The sequence below is a fragment of the Dunckerocampus dactyliophorus genome, chromosome 21 (assembly GCF_027744805.1).
Source record: "Dunckerocampus dactyliophorus isolate RoL2022-P2 chromosome 21, RoL_Ddac_1.1, whole genome shotgun sequence".
Taxonomy (NCBI): domain Eukaryota; kingdom Metazoa; phylum Chordata; class Actinopteri; order Syngnathiformes; family Syngnathidae; genus Dunckerocampus; species Dunckerocampus dactyliophorus.
In genome coordinates this window covers 16,728,119-16,753,654 of record NC_072839.1, presented here as the reverse complement: position 1 = coordinate 16,753,654, position 25,536 = coordinate 16,728,119, and the positions used below count along the sequence as shown (strand labels likewise).

The 25,536-nt window shown below is 42.3% G+C and overlaps 1 protein-coding gene across 7 annotated transcripts; it reads right to left on the bottom strand.

Moving 5' to 3' along the window:
- On the bottom strand, positions 1-23,086 carry plod2 (procollagen-lysine, 2-oxoglutarate 5-dioxygenase 2). 7 transcript variants are annotated; one of them, XM_054765509.1, is made up of 20 exons: positions 22,613-23,083; positions 14,670-14,761; positions 14,031-14,167; positions 12,507-12,670; positions 10,761-10,873; positions 10,611-10,674; positions 10,267-10,364; positions 9,537-9,638; positions 7,801-7,926; positions 7,592-7,713; positions 6,680-6,784; positions 5,906-6,031; positions 5,354-5,495; positions 4,707-4,769; positions 3,592-3,705; positions 3,319-3,384; positions 3,082-3,186; positions 1,140-1,286; positions 907-1,032; positions 1-831 (listed from the first exon to the last, which is right to left on the bottom strand). In XM_054765509.1, exons 1-20 carry the CDS (start codon positions 22,713-22,715, stop codon positions 676-678), a joined length of 2,271 nt encoding a protein of 756 aa, XP_054621484.1. In that variant the 5' UTR covers positions 22,716-23,083; the 3' UTR covers positions 1-675. The 7 variants fall into 7 exon arrangements, 5 of the variants coding, with proteins under 5 accessions (XP_054621484.1, XP_054621482.1, XP_054621487.1 ...); XM_054765507.1 differs by having other exon boundaries at positions 3,082-3,384; positions 22,613-23,084; XM_054765512.1 differs by lacking the exon at positions 3,082-3,186.
- Between the last annotated feature and the right edge of the window lie 2,450 nt (positions 23,087-25,536).

Below are 25,536 nucleotides of genomic sequence, written 5' to 3'. Positions count from 1 at the left end.
TTACATTTTGGCAATAAATTAAAAGAGAAAACTGTTGCAAAATCAATTCACACACGACTGACCAGAGTTTTGAGTCAGATTGTGTCAATTTTCAGAGGCATGGAAAAAAACATTCAAGTAACAGACTTCAATCAAACAAAACTCAAAGTCAAAGTTCTGCTGAGCAGTATTTTGGTGTGCAAAATAGAAAAAAACATTTCTTTTTATCAAACTGAAAGTTTACAAATCGACTGGACTTGCTTGTGTCAGTGAATACTGTCTGTTGGTACAGAATGTTAATTAGCACCATCTGAAAGGTTTTTTACACAATAAATCATATTCCGTCAGTGATGCTTCAACTGTTAACACATCAGAAACACAAATGACAGTCCACATGCTAGCATGGTACAGCTAACTGCTAGCAGCCAAAATCCTAATGAGCCTCCAAATGCAAGTAAATGGGAGTTTGTGCCCTGCTAGCATGATGTTTCTTTTTGGTGTCCCTAACGTGAGAATTTGTCACATCCCTTTTCCAATCAGCGCTCTGTTTGACAGAGATTGGCTTAATGCAATTACCCATATTTTTAAAGCTATTGCTTTAAAAATGCTTCTCAATAAAACATCAGGAGCACAAAATGTTAACAATGAAAGCCAAGATCAGTCAAAAGTTTAAATTACATTGAAATCAGAGAATTTCTAGGGGTCGATGAAGGACACTGCGATGTAGCGTGTACCATTGGTGGTTGGTAGACCTTCGTGGAGATGAGTCAGTCGTCCAGGGTGCATAAAGCTCCAGCCTTTCCTTGGCGACTCTATGGAACAGTTGTACCGATGGAAGCGACAGCCTCCACCCTAAAAGTAAGGAATGCAGGGTCAGATGTGGGAGAACAAAGCCTAGCGTCAGCATTCTTAACACTTCATTTTTACCTGAAAATCTGTGTCTTTGTTATTGAGAGCAATGTTGATGGTGAAGGTGGAGGAGTCATGGTGAGGTCTTAGGTATGCTTGCCTCTCAGGCGTATACTTGACTACAAAGTTCATGACGGCGTAACCCTTTCAATGGACGACAAGACATCAGTGTACTGCAGGCTGACAATGACATGACCAGTCTTTCTCCACTTGGTGTCCGTAGCCTGCAGGTAAAAACACCTTTTACGAACCTTTGTGTAGTAGCCCGAGAACACTTTTAGCGTGACAGGTGCAATGAACTCTCGGATAAAGTGAAGCCACTCTTTGTCGAATCCGATTTGCTTCATATGAATGTCGTCAGTGGGCACTGTCTCGTAGCCGCCGGATATACGCTTGTCCTAATCGGAAAAAAGAAAATTGCTTTGTTTAAAAGTACAGCGTGTACGAGCTCGATGGAGAGATCCTGCAAGTTATTCCTTACATGCTCGATATTGACTTTCTTACCGAGATCTGATGTACCAACATTGTCCAGCACTTCCAGCAATATAGGCAGCATTCACTCAAACACATGATGCTTTTTTTAATTGTTATTTATGATCATAAAAAAAAGAATATGTTGTGCTATCAACAAGTACAACAGGTTAGTCTTGATAAATTCACCAATAAGAATCGGATTGAATAACAAAACAATCTGGAAAGCTGCACATTTGCACATGTATGTAGTATGTGACACAAACATCCGGATAACAACAAAGTGCCAAGTATGAAATTCTGAACTCAAACAATAAATAAATGATAAACTGGGCTCATTCAGCGTGTCACGCATAAACACATTATGAATGACACACATTAGAAGTATTAAAGGAAGACACCTTACTCCCCCCGCGCCCTCTTTTATACTCCTTGCAAAGTGCGTATTTACAATCCAAAGGTGAAACTTGGAAATGATTCTACACCGCAGACACTTGCTGAGTTAGCGAGCTTTTTTCTGAGCCTGCTTGTGCCTCCATATCATTACCGACAGAAAAACAGTAACGATATGAACCAATATTTCATTTTTATGCCAATATCGGACGAACTAATGAGGGAATGACTGATCAACCTTTAGATGCAATAATGTGAAAGCGCGAGCTAGTTTATTTCTAATATGCTAATCCTTGTTACTTGCACACCCTGTGCTGTTGGAAGACTACACACCCCCACGGTGGGCTCATGCCACAGATTTAATTAGCAGTCTCTACCAACAATAAAAACACAACATCATAAGCCGTTTTATGGCTATATTAATGCAATGTGGGCGATAATAAACCATAGACAGTTAACACCCCCCCACACACACAAGCAACATGAGGTAGCTTCAAAGTAACTGCTGCCTTGACTGTCAGACAACCCGGCACCGCCCTCTTAAGAATCCACATGGGTCTCATGAAAAGGTTCACAAGACTTGATGAGGGACGCTCCTAATTCCTTACTCTCAACTTCTTATTGCTGTCTGGATCTTATTTATTTACAACTACTCATGTAAACACCAAAGCAAGAAAAAGCTTTATTTTGGTTTGAAGTACCACCATGGATTTGACCAAACATGGGACACATGCGCTGGGCAATATTACTCCGTTTTCCCACATCGTAGAAGCAAAATATGTAACCGAATAATTGGAACTAATGTAATAGTTTCCGCCGGACCGAGTTTTGAGAAATTCATCCGGGTCGTTATTGTCGTAAGGCCATGTTCAAACAATGATTTGTTTAGAACATTTCAGATTTGTCTATACTTTTTTTCCTTTGTCAAAATAGATTTGCAATTCCCCCTCACTTTGCTTTGTTTGCTTGTCCCATCACTTCTGTTCTGCTGTCTTACTGCAATTTATCAGATTTTGTGACTTGTGACTTTCAAGTCCTCCTTGGAGTCGTTCGGATCATTTTGTGGAAGGTGGCTGCTGTCATGAATTACTTGCGTGAGCATGCCGTTCATGATCACATTCTTCATTACGCACACAAATGTAGTCCCAGGTGAGCGTGACGACTTCCTCCTTGGCTCATGTTTCGTTTTTTGTAAAGGTTGTCCCTGTAGTTTTGCATTTAGTTGGCTTGCTGCAGGCTCCACAAGTGTGTGAACGGAGAAAAGGCAAGTGTGACTGGTATTGACTACAGCAATGTAGTGTTTAGTGAAGCGGCGCTAACTGGACCGACCTCGTGTTTGCCCCCCGACCACGAGCCGTAGTTCTCCATCTCCTCCACTAGTTCATCACAAGCCTTTTCTGTGAAGACCGGGAACCAAAACACATCTGGACAAGGCTGCAAGCCAAGCACATAAAGCTTGTTATTACTTATTGAGGCTAGTTTCACCCTCACCTTGTGTTCTAAGTGCAATGTGACTTTTTCAGCATTCAGCCTCACTGTACTCTTGGAACAACAGGAAACACAAACCTCTTCCATGGAGTTCTCGGTGAAAATGTTCATATAGTTTGGGTGGATGTACTTCTCTTTCCAGTCCTGCAAAGAATGAAAGAATGAGACTTTTTGGTCTGTTTTCTGACCTGCATACCAGACTGCACTAATCCTCTCCCCCTCCTACAAGCTGGCTCCCACAGGTGCCGCTTGGCATTGCACAACATGCCAGTCACAAATCCATTCAATTTATTATGGCAACTGCGTTTACAGGTACTTGTAGTTCTTACAAAGATGACAGTGGTGACTTACCAGGGGGTTTTCAAATATCTGCCACAAGTCACTGTTATAATGAGAGGTGTTATAATTGGCTGTGGAAAGGAGCCTTCCGAAAACGTGGCGGTTTGTTAAGTACATGAAGACTCCCTGCAACAGAAAGCAAAAAGTTAGTTCCATTCTTCCACATGCTTATACTTAAAGATAATCAGCTAGGACTTAAGATTGTTTTGCATGTTTGACTGAGGTAGAGCAGAAACAGAAGCCATATAAATAATCTAAGATTATTTATGGGTGGTGTAAGAGTGGGTCACTGGGTTGTTGGTGGGATGGGAAGAGGTCAGGGTGGGGGTGGGTGAGGTGAGAACAAGGGCGGGAAAACGGGGAGAGAGGAGTACAATTCCAGGAATGATATTCCCCTCTGCAGGGAGGCACGGGGGGGTTTGGGACTCACAATCAGACTAGGCTTTGTAAAGTGAGGATAAATTAAAAAACAAAAAATCCACGGCACATTAACGATAAAAAGCTGGGATGTTGCCCAGATGGTTGACATTTGGTGAAAAGACGAGCCTAGTCTGAGATAAGTCTTTCTATCGAGAGGGAGCAGATGGTTTTAGGGTCAAGCATCACGACAGGGGGTCTTGCGTTGGTTTTTGACAGTATGCCTCCTCCTTGTGTCTTGGGACCACTGCATCTTGGTCAAGTGGTCTATGCCCTGCCATCTTGTCAGTGGGCACGGTGTATCGTGGGACATTTCTCATAGCCCTTTTATTTCAATTGCTGTCCAGGGGTTTTCTTTGCTTCAAGGGCTATGTAGCTCTTAGCCCTAATTGGGATAGAGCTCGCTAAACGTGCAAACCAAGGGCTTAGGCGTAAAACAAAGGATAAGGGGAACAATTGGAATTGGCCCTTTGACTCGTACGACCGTAGCTCAAAACGTCGTTAAGAGCTGCAGACGCAAACATCATCTCCTCGATGATGTGTTAATATTCTGAAGAATAACTCCAATATCAGTATTTTTCATAGAATTGTAATGGAATACTTGGGAATCCACCCAAACAGTGACAAGCCGAAGCTTGGAATGGCTTCTGTGTGCTAGCTCGCTGGAAATGGATGTTTCAGATAGTATAGTAATCAAAGCAAGTGGAAACCTTTGGGGGCCTGAGCATATGGAATGATTCCGGAGAAGGGGATTCTTTTTCTCTGTGACTGGTCTAAAATGAAGGAGAAGCATCATCAATACGATAACATAAATTACTGTTTCAGATTCAGACACAGGGCAACACAGCAACACGGGGAGGGGGGAAAGTAAGAGTCCTTGTGAAGCTGATGTTTTGTTGTGTTAGCATGGGAAGAATGCATGCAGAGGATCAACAGGCAGGAATCCAAAGGACAGTGCGTTTGAATTAGACCTGGTGGAGTGCAGAGCACAGGTGCCATGTTAACAACTGAAGGCACTGATGGATTAACAGTTTGCATGTTAAAAAGCATGGAGACAACTTTGATCAGGTCATTTCCAGCCAGTTATTAAAAAAACAAAACAAACTGGGCTCATATGACCAGAAAAGACAGACAAAGGGGTATGATGGGATACAACCACGACACGTGAAGCTGACCATTACATGAACATAGTACCATCATGCCGTCAGGGGACACACAAACAACGTATACTTGCCGTTCTTTCACTTTCCATTAAGCTGTTGGCTTTTATAGGATTATGATTCATAGCATTATAGAAATACATCGTCAAATACATCATCAAATGCCTCTAGAGAGGAACTCTGGAAGTCGTTCTTACCAGGTCTCTGGTGTGTTTGCACAAAGCCATATCAGGGTCCAGTTTCTCAAGAACAAAGTAGTTCCTTTCGTTCAGCTCCTTCCTCAAAGCGCTGCCCTGGACCAGGTATACGTGCGCCATGAAAGGAATGTTCCACACCCCCCTGGAAGCAATGCAATGTACAGAAATATGGCGCTCTTATCGCAATAAACACTCAAATGGCGTTGCTACAATGCAGGTGGTCATTTATTATCTTGGACATGCCACGTGTCTAAATGTGAGGTTTTCTTTTTCATTTCTGAGCCCTTGCTACCCCTCGTGCTGCACGGGTGATCTAGTTGTGTGTTTCCCCATTTGGGTGCAGTTATGACCTATTCTTAAACACAGGTGGTTTTACCCATAAAATCTTACTGAGTGTGATGACCATTGCTCAGGATGGAATTTAGTGAGTACGTGTGCCACATGCTACAGTATGTCACGTCGCCCATGGAGATCTATCTTGTCTAGCCTATATGTGGAAGCAATAGCTGAGGTTGCCGAATACAAATGTTACCCCTCAAACTTGTGACTTACACTCGTTTTCTTTGCACGATGTCAACGTAATCTTCAGAGCGGGCGTAATAACCATCCAGACTCAACGCTCCCCAGAAGTTGGACCACAGCTTGCTGTGGCGAGTGACAAGAGGGCCGATTATCTTCCTGTGGCAGAGAGTGGAGATGATAGTTTTGTCAGAGTAGAGAAAATGCTTTATGACATCTTTGCAGTCTGCCAGGCAGTGCGGTGTATTTGACAAGCGTGCACAGTCAACAAGATAAACCCCCATAAAAAGCAAAGAATAGAATAGTACATCCCACAGAAACTAGACACTCTTTTTTCAATAGCATCCATCCATCCTTCCATCTTCTGTGCCGCTTCTCATACTAAACTACACATCACCACAATATGCACTAGAGATGTCTTTTAAAGTTGAACAACTTCCGTGTCAGCAGAGAATCCTCATGCTGCGTGTAAATATCCCAGGAAGGAATGCAACACCAGGCTATGGCCACGGTGACTAGATGCAGTTTGTGGGAAACTTTCTTTGCATTTCACGAGCTGCAGAAAGGAGACAGAAGTTTGCATGTTTGTTTTTTGTGTAATGCAAAGTGGCACTTCGGGGTTAAGCGCAGTCGTCACTTTCACCGTTTCCATGTGGCCGGTGAAAACAGGAAGCCGGTGCAGATTATTTTTAAACCCTCAGTCACGCTGTTGCAATGCTCCAGCGGTTTTGCCACTTGGAGAATAAATTCAACGCTTCGATGATCTTAACAGCAACACAGGAGTTTTTCCAGGAGCCATTTCAATACCTGTTCTGCTCAATGAGGAGCGTCAGTGTCTGTCTGTTGGTGAGCATCACATCTGAGTCTATGCTGAAGTAGTAGTCGCAGGTGGAGTCCTGACGGCAAAGATCCCTAATGACACGGTGGCAAAAAACATCATTATTCAACCGTAAATGAACACGCAATTACAGCACAGATGTCAATTTTGGAGTTGGTCTCTTGCTGATGATCTCTGAACATCTATTAGTTCATTCAATTCTAAGATTAGAGAGTGCCTACGAATTGAAGCGTTCACTAAGGGGCTGGTAAATGCCAAGAAGTCAGTCAGAGGTGAACATCAACAGATTCAGATTTTTTGACATGAAGTTGTATGACATCCCCATCAGCCTTGTAGTTCATTAACAGACTTACCCCCCCACTTGGTCTCCTAAGTCCAGTTCTGGTCCGATTTCTGTCATGAAGAACGTAGTTCTGCTTAGTTGCTGGGGACAATTAAGTAAGGAGTTTGGCTTCTCAAAACAATATGCGTTGAAAAGATTAATACATTTGCATCACAAAAATGCCTTCTCAAAAAAATCAAACCTCACCAACCGCCCGGCGTTATATCGGTCTCCTGCCGCATCCCTGCGCACTGTCGCTGTGCATTCTTGTGTGTGTGATGAAGACACTGGCATCTTCTGAGAAGGCATTTTTGTGATGCAAATGTATTCATCTTTTAGACGCATATTGTTTTGAAAAGCCAAACTCTTTACTTAATTGTCCCCAGCAACCAAGCGGAACTAACGTTCTTCATCACAGAAATGTGACCAGAACTGGACTTAGGAGACCAAGTGGGGGGGTAGGTCGCTGTTAATGGACTACAATGCTGATGGGGATGTCATACAACGTCATATCAAAAAAAAAAAGTGAACTATCCCTTTAAGTTGAGTCCAAACATACATGCCCATGTTTCTGGCCTCTCCCTGGCTCAGATTTTCTTCTGGTCCAACGACCTTGAAACTGCTGAACACATTCCTATGTGCATCACAAAACGTTTGGATGTGCCTCTCATGATAAACCTCCTGAGAAGGGGACAGGCATTCAGGAAATAGAATCAATGCATGCTTGACAAGGAGGGAATAATGAGCAGCAGCTTGGGCCGCACTTACATTGTTGTGGACAAAAACTTTGATTTTATCTTTGGGATAGTCCAATGTTATCAACCGCTGGAAGAACTCAGGAAGAAATGGCGTTGGTTGCTCAATAAAGATGCCGACAAGCACACTGGGGAATTCCTGTTGATGTTGGACAGGAAAAATGAACTGCCGCATTTCAAACAACAGGTCTGAAAAATGGAGTCCTGTTTAGCATAAATCATGGCTAAGTTTGACACAAATGTGTTGCAGCTGTGAAGTGAACTGATGACTGTCATCAGTGGAGCCTTTTTGTTTACTTCTGTCACTAAGCTAACATGCTTTAGACCATATTGGGTATCCTTTGCTGGGTCCTTCCAGTTCTTTGGGAATTCACAACTTGATGAATGGTAATTGTATGAAGAACATTTACTTTGACGTATCTACTTAATTCAAATATTGAATACTAAATTATTGATATCATCTGAATTATGTAATATCAGGTCTTTGGTGTCTCCATTGGACTGCTTTATAAGGCCTCTGACTTCCATCCCACATTGCCACGTTCAACTTTACATTCAGCGAACAGCCTGCAAACACTCGGGAAAATAGAATCAAAGAGGAAACATTTTCCCATGAGAGTCAGCGTTAGCCACTTGCATTCACTGTGGATTGCAACTCCCTGTGACCAGTTCACAGCGAGGCTATGGGACAGGATGAAAACAGATGCAAGCCGAGGCATCTAATTTGAAGGTTTGCAATGTCTGGCTTTAAGGCACACGATGGACGGCTTGAGAATTTTGCCCATGTGCTGGGAACAAAACAAAAAAAAACATTTTTAGGAGCAGACCAGTGTAACCAGTGTAAATAAAGCGTCAGGATGTGGTTGACTACTTTGTTATTGTCTTTGGCCGTAAAACTCACACTGAAGCTCCAATCCTGAAGAACAGTATGCAAGGCTCGAGCGAAACTTTGCTTTTAGACAACATGAGAAATGAGTGGACTAAAATGTGCCTCTTTGTGCGCTAAGAAATGAAGGACACACCTAATAATTAGGTTAATAAGAGCAGCTTTTATAGGCCGGCTTTTCATGCAGCTGTCTTGAATCAGTTTCAACTATTTAAGGACATTCATTTTACTGAGCTCACCAGTGAACAACATTCTTCCAGACCAGTGATGTGAAATAGATTTAAAACGTAAAAATGATCATTAAATACAAAAACTGATCAGTATTGTGCTCTTGAAGTTGGTTAACATTCTAAACAGATGGCACCCCACAACCCAAGATGTTTTCAAAGTCTTCCCATTCCTTCCCTCTTGACCTTGCCAGTCTCGGCTGAACTCCATGACAAATTCTCAGCGTGACCACCATAACTGGCGATTGTGGACAAAGCCTATACTGAGAGGCCCACTAGAAGGAAGGCTGGTCAGCAGTGACACCCCTTTAAATGAGCCCTTCTGAAAACCCCAGAAGCCATATCCTGTACCGCTGTGGTAACGGGCTTCCTCTTGCCAGAGTAGTTTCCCTAGCACTTCTGCGCTTTTAAAAGGATCCAAAAGGTCCAGTAGGCACAACCTACTGTTTTTGTGAAAGGAGTCTTGCTTGTCTGTTGAAACAGGACAAGCATGAACTAACTCCTACTGTCTAGACAGTCACTGATGGATGGCATGCAACGCTTCATCCTTTCCTACATACCCAGTGAGGTGGCTGAAGATAAACTTTCCCCAGGACCAATATAACCGTGAATAAAGTGAAGGAAAACAGGACCTACTTTGACCTGAGACAAGTCCACGACATCATCGTCACAGTGGCTGCAGCCGTGCTCGTAGTTCCATGTGTTGGGAACATAGTTGGCCAAGTAGTTCAAGTACATCTGTGCGGGAGATAATCCAGACTTGGTTCCAGAAGATTGCATAAGCATTTCATGTCTTTTAAATATTATTGGAACAGGCTAAAAGTGTCATATCCTAAAAGTGAATACCTAATAAAAAGAAGAAGAAAAATACTCAATTCTAAGTTTTAGCAAGTGAATTCTGAATATGGACTGGCCGTTTTGGATTGGGATAAAGGCAATTTACCGTTGTGGGTTTTTTCCTCAGGTGTTAGCGATTCTGGGTACAATGACTGAACAGTTTGGTGGTTTTGTTTTTTTAACTCAGGAAAGAGACAATAATACAACTCCAGAATGATCCAGAGTGCGCAATGCCAAAGAACAGAGAAGAGACAGAAGCACTTTGGCATAGTTTGGGTTGAATTTTGTCAATAAAAGTCTGTGTGACTCATAAATAGCAAGGAACAGTGTCCATATTTCTTCACTATATGAGAAACTTACTAGAAATCTTTTAATAATGATTGTCAACAAAACTTCATGTAACTCTCCAAGCCGTCAAAGAAGAGTTCAATAAGTCAACGTCAATATAAACTGCATCCTTGAAGCATCAAAGTTGTTGTAGTATGAATAGAGATTAAACTATGGGTCAAGGTAATCATTTGCTACTCACTTTGGTGTTCCCGTTGCCATGGACAACCACCGGCAGAGAGTCATATGCTGTGTTTCTAACTCTCACGCGGTCGGTTCCAAACTTGAGAAGCACTTCGTCTGCCAAAAGCAGAAACACGAGACATTTCAGACCAGGTTTTGAAAACTGACATATCGTATGTGCAAAAACTCAAATGGTTTAATACTTAAAGAGGAAACAGCCAAACCTCGGACATCTCTTTACAATACACAGCCTTTCAGAAGATGGCGTAAGTGTATTTGGTATTTCAATCTCACAGTTGAAAGCAGAAAACACATGAACCATTAACAGGAAAAGGACTCAAGGAACTTTCTGGGATTTCTCACCAATTGCTCCATTCAGATTCTGGAAAATCTGGCACCTGTGGTCCAAAGTCATATTGAGAGAGTCCTAAGAGACATGGGTCCTGTTAGCCTCTCATGACCAACACAAGATAATTATTGTCATTCAGCTACTGGGAGTAGAACAGTACTTACTCTTTGTAGTGGATCCAAAAAGATTTTAGTGTAGAACAGCTGGTCGTCGTCATTGTCGTGAAGATTCCACTGTGAAACAATTCTGTTTATGTACGGGGCATACCCAATTATTCCTGCAAGTAATAAACAGTGTGAAATACATTGTAAGAGTAAAAACAGGCTGTGAGAGAAGTACAAGACTGCATATAACTAGCAGCTAGTTGGAGTCAACTATACCAGCCAGCACCATAAACTACGCCTAAGTGTCATTTTGACCAGTGTTCCCAAGCCGACTGTCTTATCCCTCTAAGTGGAATGACTGCTCTTAGAAAACCTGGACATACTAAACCATACAATTTCAAAGTCTGAAGGCGCAGTGCAAGCAGAGTGCCTGGGACAGTACGTCTGTGCTATTAAAGTCCATCTAAATGTATATCCTCATGGCGATCTCAGCTCCCACGTTTTTCCTGTCTGTTTGTATTCCTCAAGGAGCTTGACCACACCAACTGATTGCAGGGTTATGACTGTCTGTGTGCATGTTTTTTTTCATCCCGTCATTTAGAAAAGCCTCAGGAACTGTAAACACGTCGACGCATAGACAGGAAGTCATTTAAAAAACAAAAATGAGGATAAAGCTGAAATGAAATTGTTATATTTTTGTCAATGTTTTTGTTGTGTCTTGCCCAAAACGTTAGCCTTAAAAATGCTGGAAAACCTCTGTGACTACTATACTGGTTTCACTGCAAAGTTTCAAAACCCTGATGGAAGATGGAACAAACTTTTGTGATAGTATTTTATGGTCTGAGAAAAGTTCAGACCCACAAGACCTAATTTAAAAGATTATTATTATTCTGTTGTTTTTTTGACTGACATTCTTGTGCGGCTACTCTAACAAACACAGGGACACAGCAACACAAGCTGTTGTGTATTTTGAATCTACTCCAAAGACGCTGATTGCACTTTTGTAGTGAGCATCCCGCTGCTAAAAGGAAAAAGCTACAAATGGTCACTTTGCTACTAGCCAAGAGAAAGCAAGCAAACCCGGCAATTTCATGCAAACGATGGGTCCTTTAGGGAGGCCAAGACAAAGCCCACAGTCCGTGTCAATGAAAGCGAAAGCTAGAAGCAGTCTGTCATCAGAGGGAAGGCGGCAAGGCTCCAGCATGGGAGGTCGAGCCATGTTGATGACCACAGAGAAAGCAGTAATTATGTGTCCCAAATACCCAGAAGGACGCAGACGGTCTTTACACTTGAACTACACTGTGATCAATATTTTTCTAAGCCCATTTATCTGCTTTCAGTTCTGCGAATCTTTTGTAATGTAAAGTTACTGTCTTGCGAGTCATAGTTTAGTGTGTTTTTATTGTAATCTGATACAATCACTCACTGACAAAGCTGTTCTTTCAATATGTCTCAGCAATAAACTCCTTTCTGAAAAATAGCACAGTCAGTCAGTTTACATTGTACTTGTTCATTTTGAAGCCAGATAGTTACATGTCTTGTGGTTTCACGTTTAACAACTAACATGACTCAGCTGGCATTCCTTCTCCCACTTCGATGTCGAAGCGCAACAGCATTTATTATATATGCCGTTTCGAAATTTGGTTAGCTAGTCCAGGTTTGTCTGACTGAAACAATTATGCACAAAACCTTAAAGAGCCTTCATCTTGCGTATTCAGCATACTCTCTGGTATTGCTGAGTGGTGAGTCACGACAAATCAGCAACAACTACAAATGACTTGCATACCTGGAATGTTTGGAACCCACCTCCTGAGTTGAGGTACCGCTTGCCACTGCGGACCGAGGGATACTTATCAGCCAGTCTCTTATCTGGCCATATCAACCCCTCTGCAGCAAAAAGGACTTTATGATTGGCTTGCTGGAACTTCCTGAGAATCTCCTCTGGTCCCCCAGCGAAGATAAGATCATAGCTAAAAGAGGAGGGGTCGAAGATGAAATACAACAGATGCTTATTTTCCCCCTTAAGGGTCAGCCCGTCACTTCTTGGACCCCTGCTTGCTCCAAGTAGATCGTTATCTTTTCTCAAAGAAGAGGACATTCCTTACAAGCAAGCTTTTCTTTGGTGGGCATTCCTTTAACGACCCGTATGGGTCTTGTTTTGTCAGGCTGTCGAACCATGTTGACGCTTGCATGGTCCTTACAATTCTGTGACAGACAGAATAAATTGTGCCTAATTGTTTACACGGGCCATGCTATTACTCGCATGGTATTCCAGATCGGATAGTTTGGAGGACATAGGAGCTGCAAAAGTTCCTGCTGACAACGCAGATTTATATTTGTCTGTCACTGACTCAGAAGCCGAAAAAAACTGAAATGAAGCCTCAATGCAACCATAAAAAGCAAGGGTGAGGGGAGTGGAAGTCTACTAAAGGTGACAAACACTTTGCTTTGCTGTAAGCATATCTGGACGACATGTGTTCATAAGACTTTACCTGCCCTCCATAAATCATCACTTCTTCCACTGCAGCATAAAATGACCTGTGCTGTGCAGTGTGGTGCATTCTTACCTGAATTTAAGCAAAATTCTTTATTTCGCTGCCAGTGCCTATTGGAGAATCCTTGTGTAGCATTTTCGGAGTGTTTGGGCAGAAATAGTTTTTAAGACACTACAACCTTGGGGGCAAAATAGCAGGGGTTTGTCACCTGCAAATTCTACAGCTTTAATTAACGGGTTAACTGCAACACCACCCGGGTGAACTCAATTCTCTTGATGGTTTGATTAATGCAGCGCCGTGTCGAATGACCTGAAGCAAAGATGCCAAAGATGTGTATTTAAGACCATGGAAACATTGATAACATGAAATATGGCTCTGCTGGATAGAAGGTTTGTATTAAAACAGTCTGATGCACAGACGCACTTCAATCACTCTTCTCAAAGAAGAACCATATTCTAATGACGTCTTTCCAAGGTGAGAGAGCGTTTCACAGACATTATTCACAAGACGCGCTTCGTTACATTATCACTTTCTGCTCGGTTGGCCATATTTGGCCCACAAAGCTGTTATTTTTCCTCAGCACATTAATGCTGTGAAACCTTATACTGGCTTTGTAAATTCATGAATCAGGTTGCAGGTTATGCAAAGTGAAGCTCTTGTAATAACACCTTTTGCATAAAGAAGAGCTGGGGATTTTTTTTTTAATGTGAAGAAACACCTTACACTGGAACTTTCAAGGTAATTACTGGTGTCTGTCTACTGTAAAGCAAAAACTTAGCGTGGGTGTTACAACAATGAAATCAAAACTTTAATTTGGTCTGAAAATGCTACCTACCTGTCCACAAAGAGGACTACAAGATCTTCCTGGTCAGCTAAACCTTGCATGGCCTCCTTCAGTAGTCTGACTTTTTGTCCTCCACCGATGGATCGGCCAACGTCACCACCCTTCCATGCCTCTCCCAATCCCAATACCTGTCACAGAATGCACGGGATAACGTACAATATCAACTTTGCTTTTATCATCATCGAAAAGAGACATTTCGAGGTTTGAGTAAATGTTGGCATTACAACCGAGCATAAGTACCTCATGGTCATTAGATACTAAGAAGTACACGTGGGTAACCAACACCCGAAGCCAAACTCAGTCTGACGGAAGTGGAAAAGAGAAATTGGACAAAACTAACTCAGAATGTACCGTTTTACAAAAGAGCGAAAGCGTGAGAGGATTACACCGAGTGTGTGCTGAAGCGACGTGGGGCAAATGTGGCAGAGATGGAATTCTTGGGTTTTGTGCCAAAACATTTTTCCTACCACTGATGTGAAAAATTGTAAATCCACGCTGAGGAGTGTCCAAGATGGTTTGCAGCTTTGCTCCACTACATTGTTTTCTTAACCAGGACTAATCAGTCACTGGCAGTGTGTGTTGAAAATGTGGAGTGTTCACTGATTTTGGAACAGGAAACAAGGATTTTACCTTCACAGTGTATTTGAAATAGTTTGCAGATTGCATGAAGCGGTGGAAGCCATCTGTTTCTTCTGTTGCCACAGTGAGCACCAGCAATTTTTCTGAAAGACAACACGTTTCATCATTCACATGTTAGCGTTGACTATGAATATTAGCACATTTTTAGCTGCTAATATAGACTTGGCTATCCTGCAAAAGTGGGAATATACAGGATTTTGTCACACAATGTTGGCTTTTGCAGATATCAAGATTAAGATGTCTGTGAGTCACGTCCCTTATGACCTATGTGAGCAAACTGTTACATATTTGCTTTACAGTCTCAAATTTGTAAGGTTTATTGGTGTTTTTAATTGGATTGCAAAACAGACGCCTTTTGAACAGGCATTGTGATCATATTTGGTTAGAGAATCTCCCACAAACCACCGCAGACATTTCCAGAGGCTCTGAGCGCTGAAGTCTGAGGTTGAGGAAAGTTTAGACCAAATACTAAATTACTGTCACTGACCCCGCTGAGAACGTTTTGGACTACACCCACTCCATTGTTTGTCTTCCTTGTTTTGTTATGTTTTCAGAAACCAGTACCAGTAAAAGTTTACAATATTTGAAAATAGCATCCATAGGCATGCCGTGCATGTATATGTGTGTGTATATACAAGTACTGTGTATACCATAAACTGTATTTTCCTGAACAAAATATGAGGACAAACAGAGAAGCCTTGCTAATGGCCTGTTGTATTTTAAATATGTATTTTGGAGCAACTGTATCCATTCCACTTCCAGTCATTCCGCACTACTGACTGTGACAGTCTCATTCCATTTCCTGCTATTCCCTCGTCCCAGATCTGTCGCAGACTGGGAAGAGGTCCCTGCCTTATACTTCAGAAGTTCAGATGACACATAATAAGGAGAAAAAGTGGAGTTGGAAACAATATGAGCTTCACATTAAGCAAAAAAAGGACTGGTCATTTGGAAACGGTTTGCGTTGTAAAACTATGTAGCGTAGCGCAGCATAGGAATCATGTCCTCTGCGTCTGGGAAACAGATTCTCCATGCTGGTCTGTCACATAATGGATTTTAATGGTTGTTGGAGCGTTGCTACTCTTTGTATTTGCCTACAGGGATTTGCAACTTGTTGCAATTGGAGCCATAAATGTAAGTCATATATGTTTGCAATGTGAAGCAAATCCTGCTCTGAGCTTTAGGAAGTGCACTTACCTTGCTGTGACTGGCAAATAGAATCTCAGTAAGGATCATGTTTATGTCCACTTGTTGCCCTTTGGCGCTATGTTTGCTCGACCAGCAGGAGCTGCGCTGTGGCTCTTCAGCAGGCAAATGTTTTGCTATTTTCACTGCATGGTCACGGAGTCTGTCCTCTATTCTATATAAATGAACAGTTGGTGTTTTCTGTGAAAACGAGTGCCAGCTGTGTCAGAGATCAACATCAGGGGAACAGTGAGAGAGGGCCGCAGGGCAAACGTGAGTACTGAGCAGATAAATAATGAGCTGCAGAGAGACGGCTTATAATTGACACATGTGGAAGACAGTAAGCGAGGTCTCCGCACATTGTCATACGATCCACTGCGGCCCGTGCTGCAGTGAGAGGACATTGTATCAGTTGGCTAAGCATGAACATGTTTCAACATTTTCCCAAAAGATGTTGTTGGCAAGATGTGTGGACAGATCCGTCGCACAGTTTGTTAATGTAATTACAGCCAGAAGTCAACTGGGCTTATTAAAGGGAAGTCGTTGCCAGTATCTTTCGTTTTTAGAGGTCAGCTGCTCTCTTAGGCTATTACAGTCATCCCAATAATGCTGTACAATTATTACATCCTCTCTATATCGCAGTTTTTCAGAAATGATTGAATGAATTAACCATCATAGTTTGGTGGTAGGCTGTGGTCTATTATTAGTCAAAACATGTTGAAATACAAGCGATATGTTCTATTGTGGTCACTGGGTGGCAGTAATGACACAAAACATTATGATACATTAGCTTACGTTACATTACCTTAACACTACATGAAGTCAGCCATGGAAAAATGTCCCACATGGAAAAAAAGTTCTCTCATTCTGTGTGGAAGTGGTAGGTTTTTTGGCATAAGTTTCAAAGAAATAAATTCGAGGTTAACTGGTTAGCACACTAGCTCACTAGATTGCTAGCTAGTGGTGGTCTCGAGTCCCAGCAGCATAAGAGTTGCGCAATGTGATGTACTCAATGAATAATAGGAGTGTAAAGGTGACTATGGCGTGTTTCATGTCTACATGGCTCTAAGAATGTTCAACATATTTAGAAAGTCATAAACAGGTTTTCTATGCTCAAACTATGAAAGTATTCCATTTATTAACATTAAATACTGCAGAGTGAACATTTATTTATCCTGGTTAGGTCTGGAAAAGAGGGGCGACTGAAAAATGAACTGGTCTGTCATGTCAATCAGGATTAATAAGACTGACTCCCACTAATTATTTCACTATGACTTTGTGACCTCGTCGGGAAAGAAACAACTTTCTTGACGTAAATGAGTGCATCCCAGCCACGTGTCCGCCCCTTGAGCGACAAGCCATCCTGGTTTTAAAAACATAGAACAGACACACATTTATTTTCTTCTTCTCTACACTACCAACTACCAAGTGTTACGGCATTTTTGGGACGTCTCTAACTTTTTCCACACGTAGTTCCTGTTGGAAGAAAACTTGGGATTCATCGTGGCCTCATGTGAACTATCATGGCTGGAAGCTGTGGATGGGACATCATTGCGTTCCTAAATAAATCCGATAGGTTATTTAGGGAAGAGTAATATGCTATCTTGAAGTCCACTTTTTAATGAAACGAGCCACGGTGTTGGTTTGCTAGAAGTCTGTTTTAATGTGCTTTATCAGGAGCAATTTAGGCAAAGAAAAGTATCTATACAATTAGACTGCACTTGGGCTGGGTTCAATGTGACGTCTTCATGATGCTTTACAGTACCCTGAGCGTACTGACCTGTCTTACACACATACATTTACACACACACAACCAGTTTTACACGATAGACAATCTATCCTCCTCTTTTATTTAGTGTACAGTTGCTGATGTAAGTCTTATTCTTACTATTAATCTCTTGAACAAACTACTATTAAAACCTAACCCTAAGTACTAATTAATCTGCTATCAAATTAGCGGCTATCCTTCGTATTTCTTTCTTTCAGTCTTCTTGCTTGACATCTCCAAGGTAAATGTCACAACAAAAAAGAACGCTAACTGACACGTTTGTCCGCCTGTCCGCTATTTACAATGAAACTCCACACAATGAAGGAAACAGGTGCCGTACAGGTGGTACTCGGGTTACGAACAAGTTCCGGCCCTACGACACGTTGCAAGTTCGAACATGTACCTAAATTACACTGACGTCACTCACACTGTGCACAGAAGACATGGACATAAAATACAGTAATAATACAAAAAGTAAATGAAACGGTAATAAATAAATAAAAAAACACTCTGCTACTGAGTTATTACTGTCGCTTTCATAGGAGCAGATCCTTTAACATGCTTGAGGATACTGCAGCGACTTGGCAGTTATGTGTCGTGTTATTGTGATTTCCGAGTCTGAGTTTCTGGGTCGTGACGGTGTGTGTGTGTGTGGCAAGAGAGGACAGTTGAGTTTGCAGATGTTTATTCCGTGGTTTGGGCGACAGTAGCTTGTTTTGTTTTTGCAGTGAATAGATTGTTTATGGAAAACCTGGCAGTGAATCCACAATGATGGTCGTGTGGTGTAGCTGTAGTGTATTCCTCTGCTCTATCTAGTTCTCCACTGAGGCTTGGGATGACAAACCCAAATTGTTAATTCATTTATGGGAACACAAACGTAACCACAAAAGGCCGTAATCACAGAATGCAGTAAATCAATGACCGCTTTTACAGGGACTGACACAAACGCTGCATCAGTGTCAGCATAAGGTGCGGAATGTAGCCCCTACTCTCTACCTCTCTCCACCCTCAGCGCGCCATCCTCGCCCTGCCTCGCTCTTCCACTGCACCACAAGGTGTGCAGCTGTCTTAAAGTAGATGTTCACACTTTGATGCGCAAAAGTTGTGACTCGCGGGCCGCCGCTACACCTGCGAAGACTTTGCTGCCAGAGAGGGTGTTGGTGTCGTGGGAATGTTTCCTGGCCAAGAACATGCGAATGACAGAATAGTTCCTCTTTGACGAGACATGACGAGACAAAGCTTCCTCTGTCTTCGTTATGAGACCAACTAGACGTGTGCATGAAGCACTGAAAAATGGTCTGTCAGCCAGGCTTCACTGCAAAGACAGCAGAGGTATGGTAAATGAACCTTACTTTCAAGGTGTATTTTACCCGTCACCAATGTTACATGAGCAAACAAATCATGTGACCACCAGCTGCTGTGAGCCACTAGGGCACCCCCAGTACTAAACAGTAGCTGAACCTTTGTATTCTCCTCTTCACCACCAAAGTAAGAGTAGTCGTTGCACACAGTGACGCAACGTCTTATTTTCTTGTCATTACACTTTAAAATTCGTCATTTTATTTCTGGATATTATCATGTTTGTGTTTCCTGTCCGAAAGAGAGTTGCATGTTGCTGCTCCTGGCAGCCCGCACTCCCAACATGTGGATTCACTTCATCTGTGAAATGTCATGACCTCATCTAACAGAAACGTTCAGAAATGCATTATGTGGCCAAATATGGAGTAAATGAATATCATAACTTGCATACCACTACACAGCACACGATGGAAACAGTATCGATTTAATTCTATCAACCTATTGTACATGTTGATGATGCAATATCCTGCAAAATTGAGAGCGACGAGTTGCAACAAGTTGTCAGTGTAATGTAGCACAGTAGCTAGCTCGGCTAAAGTAGGCGTGGAGTTGCGCCTCTGAGTTACCAATTCTCACCTTCGTGTCAGCAAATAAACGACATTTGTTGCAAGTGTTATTATTACTAAAAAAGGACGAGGAAGAGCAAAGTTAAGACAGATTAGCCCATGCATATCAGGAAACAAAACAACAGAAGAATACGTGAGGCTAGCTGCAACGGCGTTACAGCAGAGTAACCAACTAGAACAGGAAATTGCCAAGTAGATTAATCATTATTTAGAGAGAAAATAATGCAACAGCTTCCCCCGGAAATCGGAAGTGAACCAATACGTTACCGCCTGCGTCAGCAGCCAAAGGAGGAGCCTGTGCAATCTGTTTAATTGTTTTATTATTTATATGCCACAGGTGATAAATATCTAAGTGACGTATCATTATGGCAAGAGGTTGCAGTATGCATTGCAATATGGATTTTAGGCCTTATCACCAATTCCTACAGTACACGACACTGTACATCTTGTGTATTTACAAAGCTGTACAGTCATAGTGGATCACCAAGCAGCAATTCTGGTATCGAGAAGTCTCAAGTCCCTCGACATGTCCCGTATATGTCTTTCGGTTGTGGGCTCCATGTGTTTGTAATTATCACAGCTAACCGCAGACGACTGCAGGACAACACAACCAGAATGCCCTCCCGCCTTGACACGCTTTCACTTGTCTGGTCAACCAAAAAATAATGTTTCTTTTTTCATTAAAAAGTTGTTGTAATTGATAGAGAAGCAGCTGGACACACGAGCCATGTGGTGGAATTATAGGAGGGGAAAACAAAATCAGTGCTTTCAAATCAAAGCCAGAATGTCTTTATGTGGTCCACATTGCTGTGCTAACTGAAGCCTTCAATTATCAAATTAGAACAATTGGCTGACATTTTACACTGTTAAGTGAAGCACAATATAGTAAACTGATTTATATGTCAGTGTAGTTAAGCCTCTGCAACTACCATGGAACCTTTAAAGTCCAATGCCCCTGACGTTTTCAGAAAAGATATAGCCTATACATTTGACGAGACATTTCGTGCTAGTCCTAAAAGGCAGGCACAGGACACACTTAGTGGTGATCTACTGTCAGCGCTCTGCGACCGAACTGAAGATGAGGTCTGCCAAAAGGACTTGTTGGAGTGGTAGAATGGAACTGCGTACAATGGAAAATCTGATTATACGTTTTAGACAAACATAGACAAGCATGTTTCCATGTTGACTGTGGGGATCATTGCTCTGGGATCTGGGGTTGTGGCCCTGGAGATTGGAAGATGTATACTTTTGTTTTAACCAATACTAACCATTAGGGGTGTAACTGTACCTGTATTGGTATTTTAGTTTTTCAGTAGGAAGCCTTTGTTTTGGTACAGCACAGCTGTGTACAGATTTCCTACGCGGTACACAAAGTAATGGACAGGATGTGCAGATTCGGTGTTGCGATGCATCTCCACAAACCCGGTAGTGTCCCTAAAAGCAGAGGAAAATGCGAGACATTCGGCACAGAAGCGGAGATCTCGGCGGACATAAACAGCCTTTGGCTGGCGCAGTCATGGCTAACAACCGTGCCAATGACAATCCAGGACCTGGAGTCCCTCTTTGTAAACGGCCAAATGCCAGTGGATAAACGAAAGCAGTGTGCCAGCATTGTTCAGTAGAGATCCACAGCAGGGCCTTGAGCGATTAATACTGTACTTCAGCTTAGAAGGAACTTTACTACTTTTTAATAAAATATTCAAACTCATACTGTTGAACTTGCACTTGGTGTCCGAAGTGCGACATGAGGGCCATTTTCTGCCCACAGCTTGTCTTTGTCTTTGGCTTATTCTTGATATCATTATGAAATATTACACTTTTTTCTTTATCACCCATGACATAAAGCTTATATCACATAAAATACAGTGACTGATTGACTTACATTGGATTGGTTTTAGCACCTTTATTGCACAACATGTATGAAAAAGACCATCCTTCAATGCTTCTTTATGCTTCAGTGTGTCTATTTTCATTTGGGTGATTTTGGGCTTTTGGGTAAGAATTACCTGCCAGCAAACTGCATTTTTCATTCCAAAAAATGAACACAAAAGCTAAGCAGTTTTATGTTTTGCATTTTTTGTTCACTTACTCGACCCAAAATGAACCCAACCGTAACCTTAAAACAGAGCGTACCATTACCCCCCCCCACTACCTATGGATGTGAAGCCTGTCCCAAATGTATGAAAACGTGCTGCGAGACATGACGTGGCAGGCCATCATCACGTTGACTCCTGCATATCTTCAGATGTCCATACGCTCAGTTCAAATCAGTCAAAGCCTTCTTTCAGTCAAACAGTGGGGGTCGCTCAATTTTAGTTTTTTTTCCCCCCAAATGGGACAAACCAACAGCCCACCAGGTGGCCCAGCCACTGCAGAATCAAGTCATAGAGAGGCTTTGTGCAGGCAAATACTTGCAGAGAACCTGAAGTCCCTTTTAGTGCACCCTGCATCGGGGTGTTAGGCTATAATAACATGTCATTTGGAAGGGGGGTGTGCACGCAGGCTCACTTTAGACTTATGATTTGATTCATCAAGGGCGTATAAAGTGGGCTTTTATGGGCTTGTTAAGTTGGTTTGGCATCATGCAATACACCTCCAAATGAACCTGACAAACCTGGGGGCACCTCCCAGTGTTAAAGAAAGTGTCCGGGTTTGATAATGGCATAGAATCTAAGCTGTCACTGGCGAGCTCCTCCATGTCCACGAGGTGAAGCTTTTCAAACAAGTCAGTGTTGGTGGCAGCAGAGCGGAAACCTGTGAAATGTCGACTATGTGACAGGTAGCCGTAAAAGTCATACAAGTCAGCTGCTTCTGGGCTTCTCCACCACACAGACGTTTGCTAGCTAGCAAATTCAATGACTTTCTTGTGCAATTATAGTAAATCATGCTGCACATTGGATAGGAGAACAAATACTGTCTTTGACGCGTCATAGCAGAGACCCCCACTGGAAGCCTGTGCTGACATCATGCAAAGCTGACAAGGCACAAACGTTTGCTCCATAAAGTTTGCATCCACGTTGGTAAAATAAAAGGGGGGGTCGTGCACAGCTTCTTACCATTAGGAAGAGGCGCAGGAGCCCGGGGTGTGTCAGTGGACACGACTGAGTTTGCACACGTCATCCAGCATGAAAACACAATGCACAACTTGAGGTACTCCATCGCTGCTAAAGTGCGTGGCTTTCACCTCCAAGCCGGGGAGTCGTCGTCACAATCAGAAGCAAACCCCCGAGGGTCTTCTACAGCGCGCTCTCCCGATAACACATTTAATGAGGGTGTGGGTGGCAGGGATGTGTGAGGAGTTAGATCCAAGAACAGAAAGTATAAGTTGCTTTGCAGGGCAGCAGTGGAGGGCAATTAGTGCGCAAAGTGGCCCCCGGTTGTTAATTGTGTCTGCAGCTCTGCGTCTTCCAGATGGAGCGAGTGAGGCTGAGGAGGGAGGACAGCAAAGCAGCCTTTCACGCCTGAGACAGACAAGGACGTCCAGCGTCAGTGTGACCTAGTGCTTCTCTATTTCAGCTCCCTCCTCTCCACGGTTAATCATCCCCTCCCCCTGGCCACCACACCACTCCCCCTCCTTTACAGCACACTCTTCATTCAGGACAGAAAGACACTGCAAACATAATGCAGAAAAAACACTATACCCTCTTTTCTACTCATATGACAACAATTCATAATCTACCTTTTGCTATCTCTTCAACAAAAATGACCCATGCCATTTTTGCAGCAGTGCTATTTAACATGAGTTGGGCAGGACCCATCACATTTATTTGATTTAGAAATGAATGTGGATGCAGTGGATCCTTGTTACGTAGTAGTAGTACTTTATTAATCCCATAGCAGGGAAATTCACCTGTTACAGCAGCAACACTTACAGCTTGTAAGTGTTACTTGCGGGATTTACCTTCCAGGACCACCACAGAATGGCAGAAAACCTTGAGTACAGTCATCCCTCATTTAGAGCAGTTAATTGGTTCCAGACCCGACCGTCTCAAATGAGTTTGAGCGATATAGGATTGAAAGTTAACAAATAGAATATTTTTGTATTTAGAGCATAGAAAACTGTTTGGCTTTCTAAATATGTTTTTAACATTATTAGAGCCCTGTAGACATGAAGTAACACGCCTGTAGTGACCTTTACACTCCTGTTATTCATTGTTTACAACCCATTGCAACTCTTATGCTGCAGGAACTCGAGACAGCTGCTAGCTAACAAGCTATCCAGTTAGCCTCAATTTTTTTTTTTTAACTTAACAAGCCAAAAACCTACCACTTCCACATGGGATGCGAGGATAACTTTTTTCACTCTCTCATGTGGGTCAAGCCATGACTGACTTCATGTAGTGTTAAGGTAATGCATGTAAGCTAGTGTCTCAATGTTCTATGTCATTACTGCTGCCTAATGTCCAGAATACTACATATCACTTGCATTTCAATATGTTTTGACTAATAATAGACAACAAAGCAGCCATTCATTCATATCTGAAAAACCACGGTATAGCAAGGGAGCCATATTGTGAGGGATGACTGTAAGACACTGTGAGACACCCATAAAAACGTCTGAAAGAATTGGGCTTTAGCTTTGTAGCTTTGTAGTGATGTGTGCCATTGAGAGATTAAGAGCTTGTGACTTGCAATTCTTTACCAAAATGCTAGAAAGTCATGTTTTCCTGAGAGCAGCACAACTCGTTGACTCGCTATTTAGTTTCCTGTGTCGTGGTAGTGAACAAAGCAACACCCAGATGCTAATGCTAATGCTAATGGTAAGGTTTCATTTTTTTTGAACTTGCATCCAAGTTACATTGAATACATCACAGTACTATTCACAGTTCCACAATTCAAAGTTCATTTAATCCTACCCGCTTTCCGCTTCACATCAATTACAATACATTTGTTCACTTCCTGTATTCCAAATGTACTCTTTGCCAGTTTTGAATACATAGGAGAATGATAAGGCAGTATAACAATGTGGTACAATAGGAGTTAAGGTTTAGAAATGGTTGATATAGATATCAATGGATATCAATGTGCCGTGTTGGTACCTTGAACGTGTTGCAGCGTTTGAAATAGTAATAAATTAGATTTCCAGTTGCTGGAAAACAAAAAGGGGGTTAGTAATCATAAACGCCGTTACTCCCAACACGAGTGATTCGATTTTAACCATCCCGTACAAAGCAGAGGTGGTTTGACGCCAGGTTGTTGTTGTACTGTTGGCTTGTATGCCTTTTCAGTCTGTGGAAAGATTTTGTCACTGCAATTACATTTACAACAACAAGCCAACTGTTAAATGTGCAATAATTGGGCTGAGTAAGTAGTCAGAATTCAAAGGAGGGGCTAGGAGTTGGTTGCCACTTGTATTTCTTATTTGGGTTTCCATTAGTTTCTGTGAGATCGCTGTTAGTTGTGTTGTACTGAGCAACAAACCAATGAAACAATGAACTCAAAAAGTCATTTCTTTTTCTTTTTTCATGAGACTGTGGTGTAATATGTAAGATATATGCAACAACACCCCAGCTGACCCTGAAACCGCCACTTTGGTTCATTTTCATCTCATTCCTCATTATGGCTAACAGATTGGCCCATCTGGCAAAACGTTCAGTGGCCTTGCTCTGCTCAAATTGTTCTACTTGAATGACATCACGAGGCTGTGGCCTCAGTGTGTGGGAGATCTGAAGTTCTAACGATGCGGATTGCTTCTTTCCACCGAAGCCCCGATACACCTTAAAACTATCCAGTAGTCGTGCCAGAGTATTGGACAGAACTTGACGTCAGCTCATCGTTTCCCACCATCATTCGACATGCAAGTAACGCTAATGTGAGTGCTGGGAAGATGCTGGGAAATAATTGTCATGACGCTGTTCCCGGTGGTCAGTGCTGCTTTTTTTGTCCAGTACAAATGCAATGAGAGGAAAAGACTTGGGAAATGTAAGCCAAGCTAAGCAGAGGCGTCGTCTCTGTGACATGCATAAGAGAAGGAAGGCTA

Coding starts and splice junctions, on each gene's coding strand:
- plod2 (XM_054765507.1), bottom strand. CDS start 22,715: ATGGAGTACCTCAAGTTGTGCATTGTGTTTTCATGCTGGATGACGTGT. Junction 14,762..22,612: donor TCCTGCGCCTCTTCCTAATG/GTAAGAAGCTGT, acceptor GTTGTCTTTCAG/AAAAATTGCTGGTGCTCACT. Junction 10,874..12,506: donor GCGGTACCTCAACTCAGGAG/GTGGGTTCCAAA, acceptor TATTACTTGCAG/GAATAATTGGGTATGCCCCG.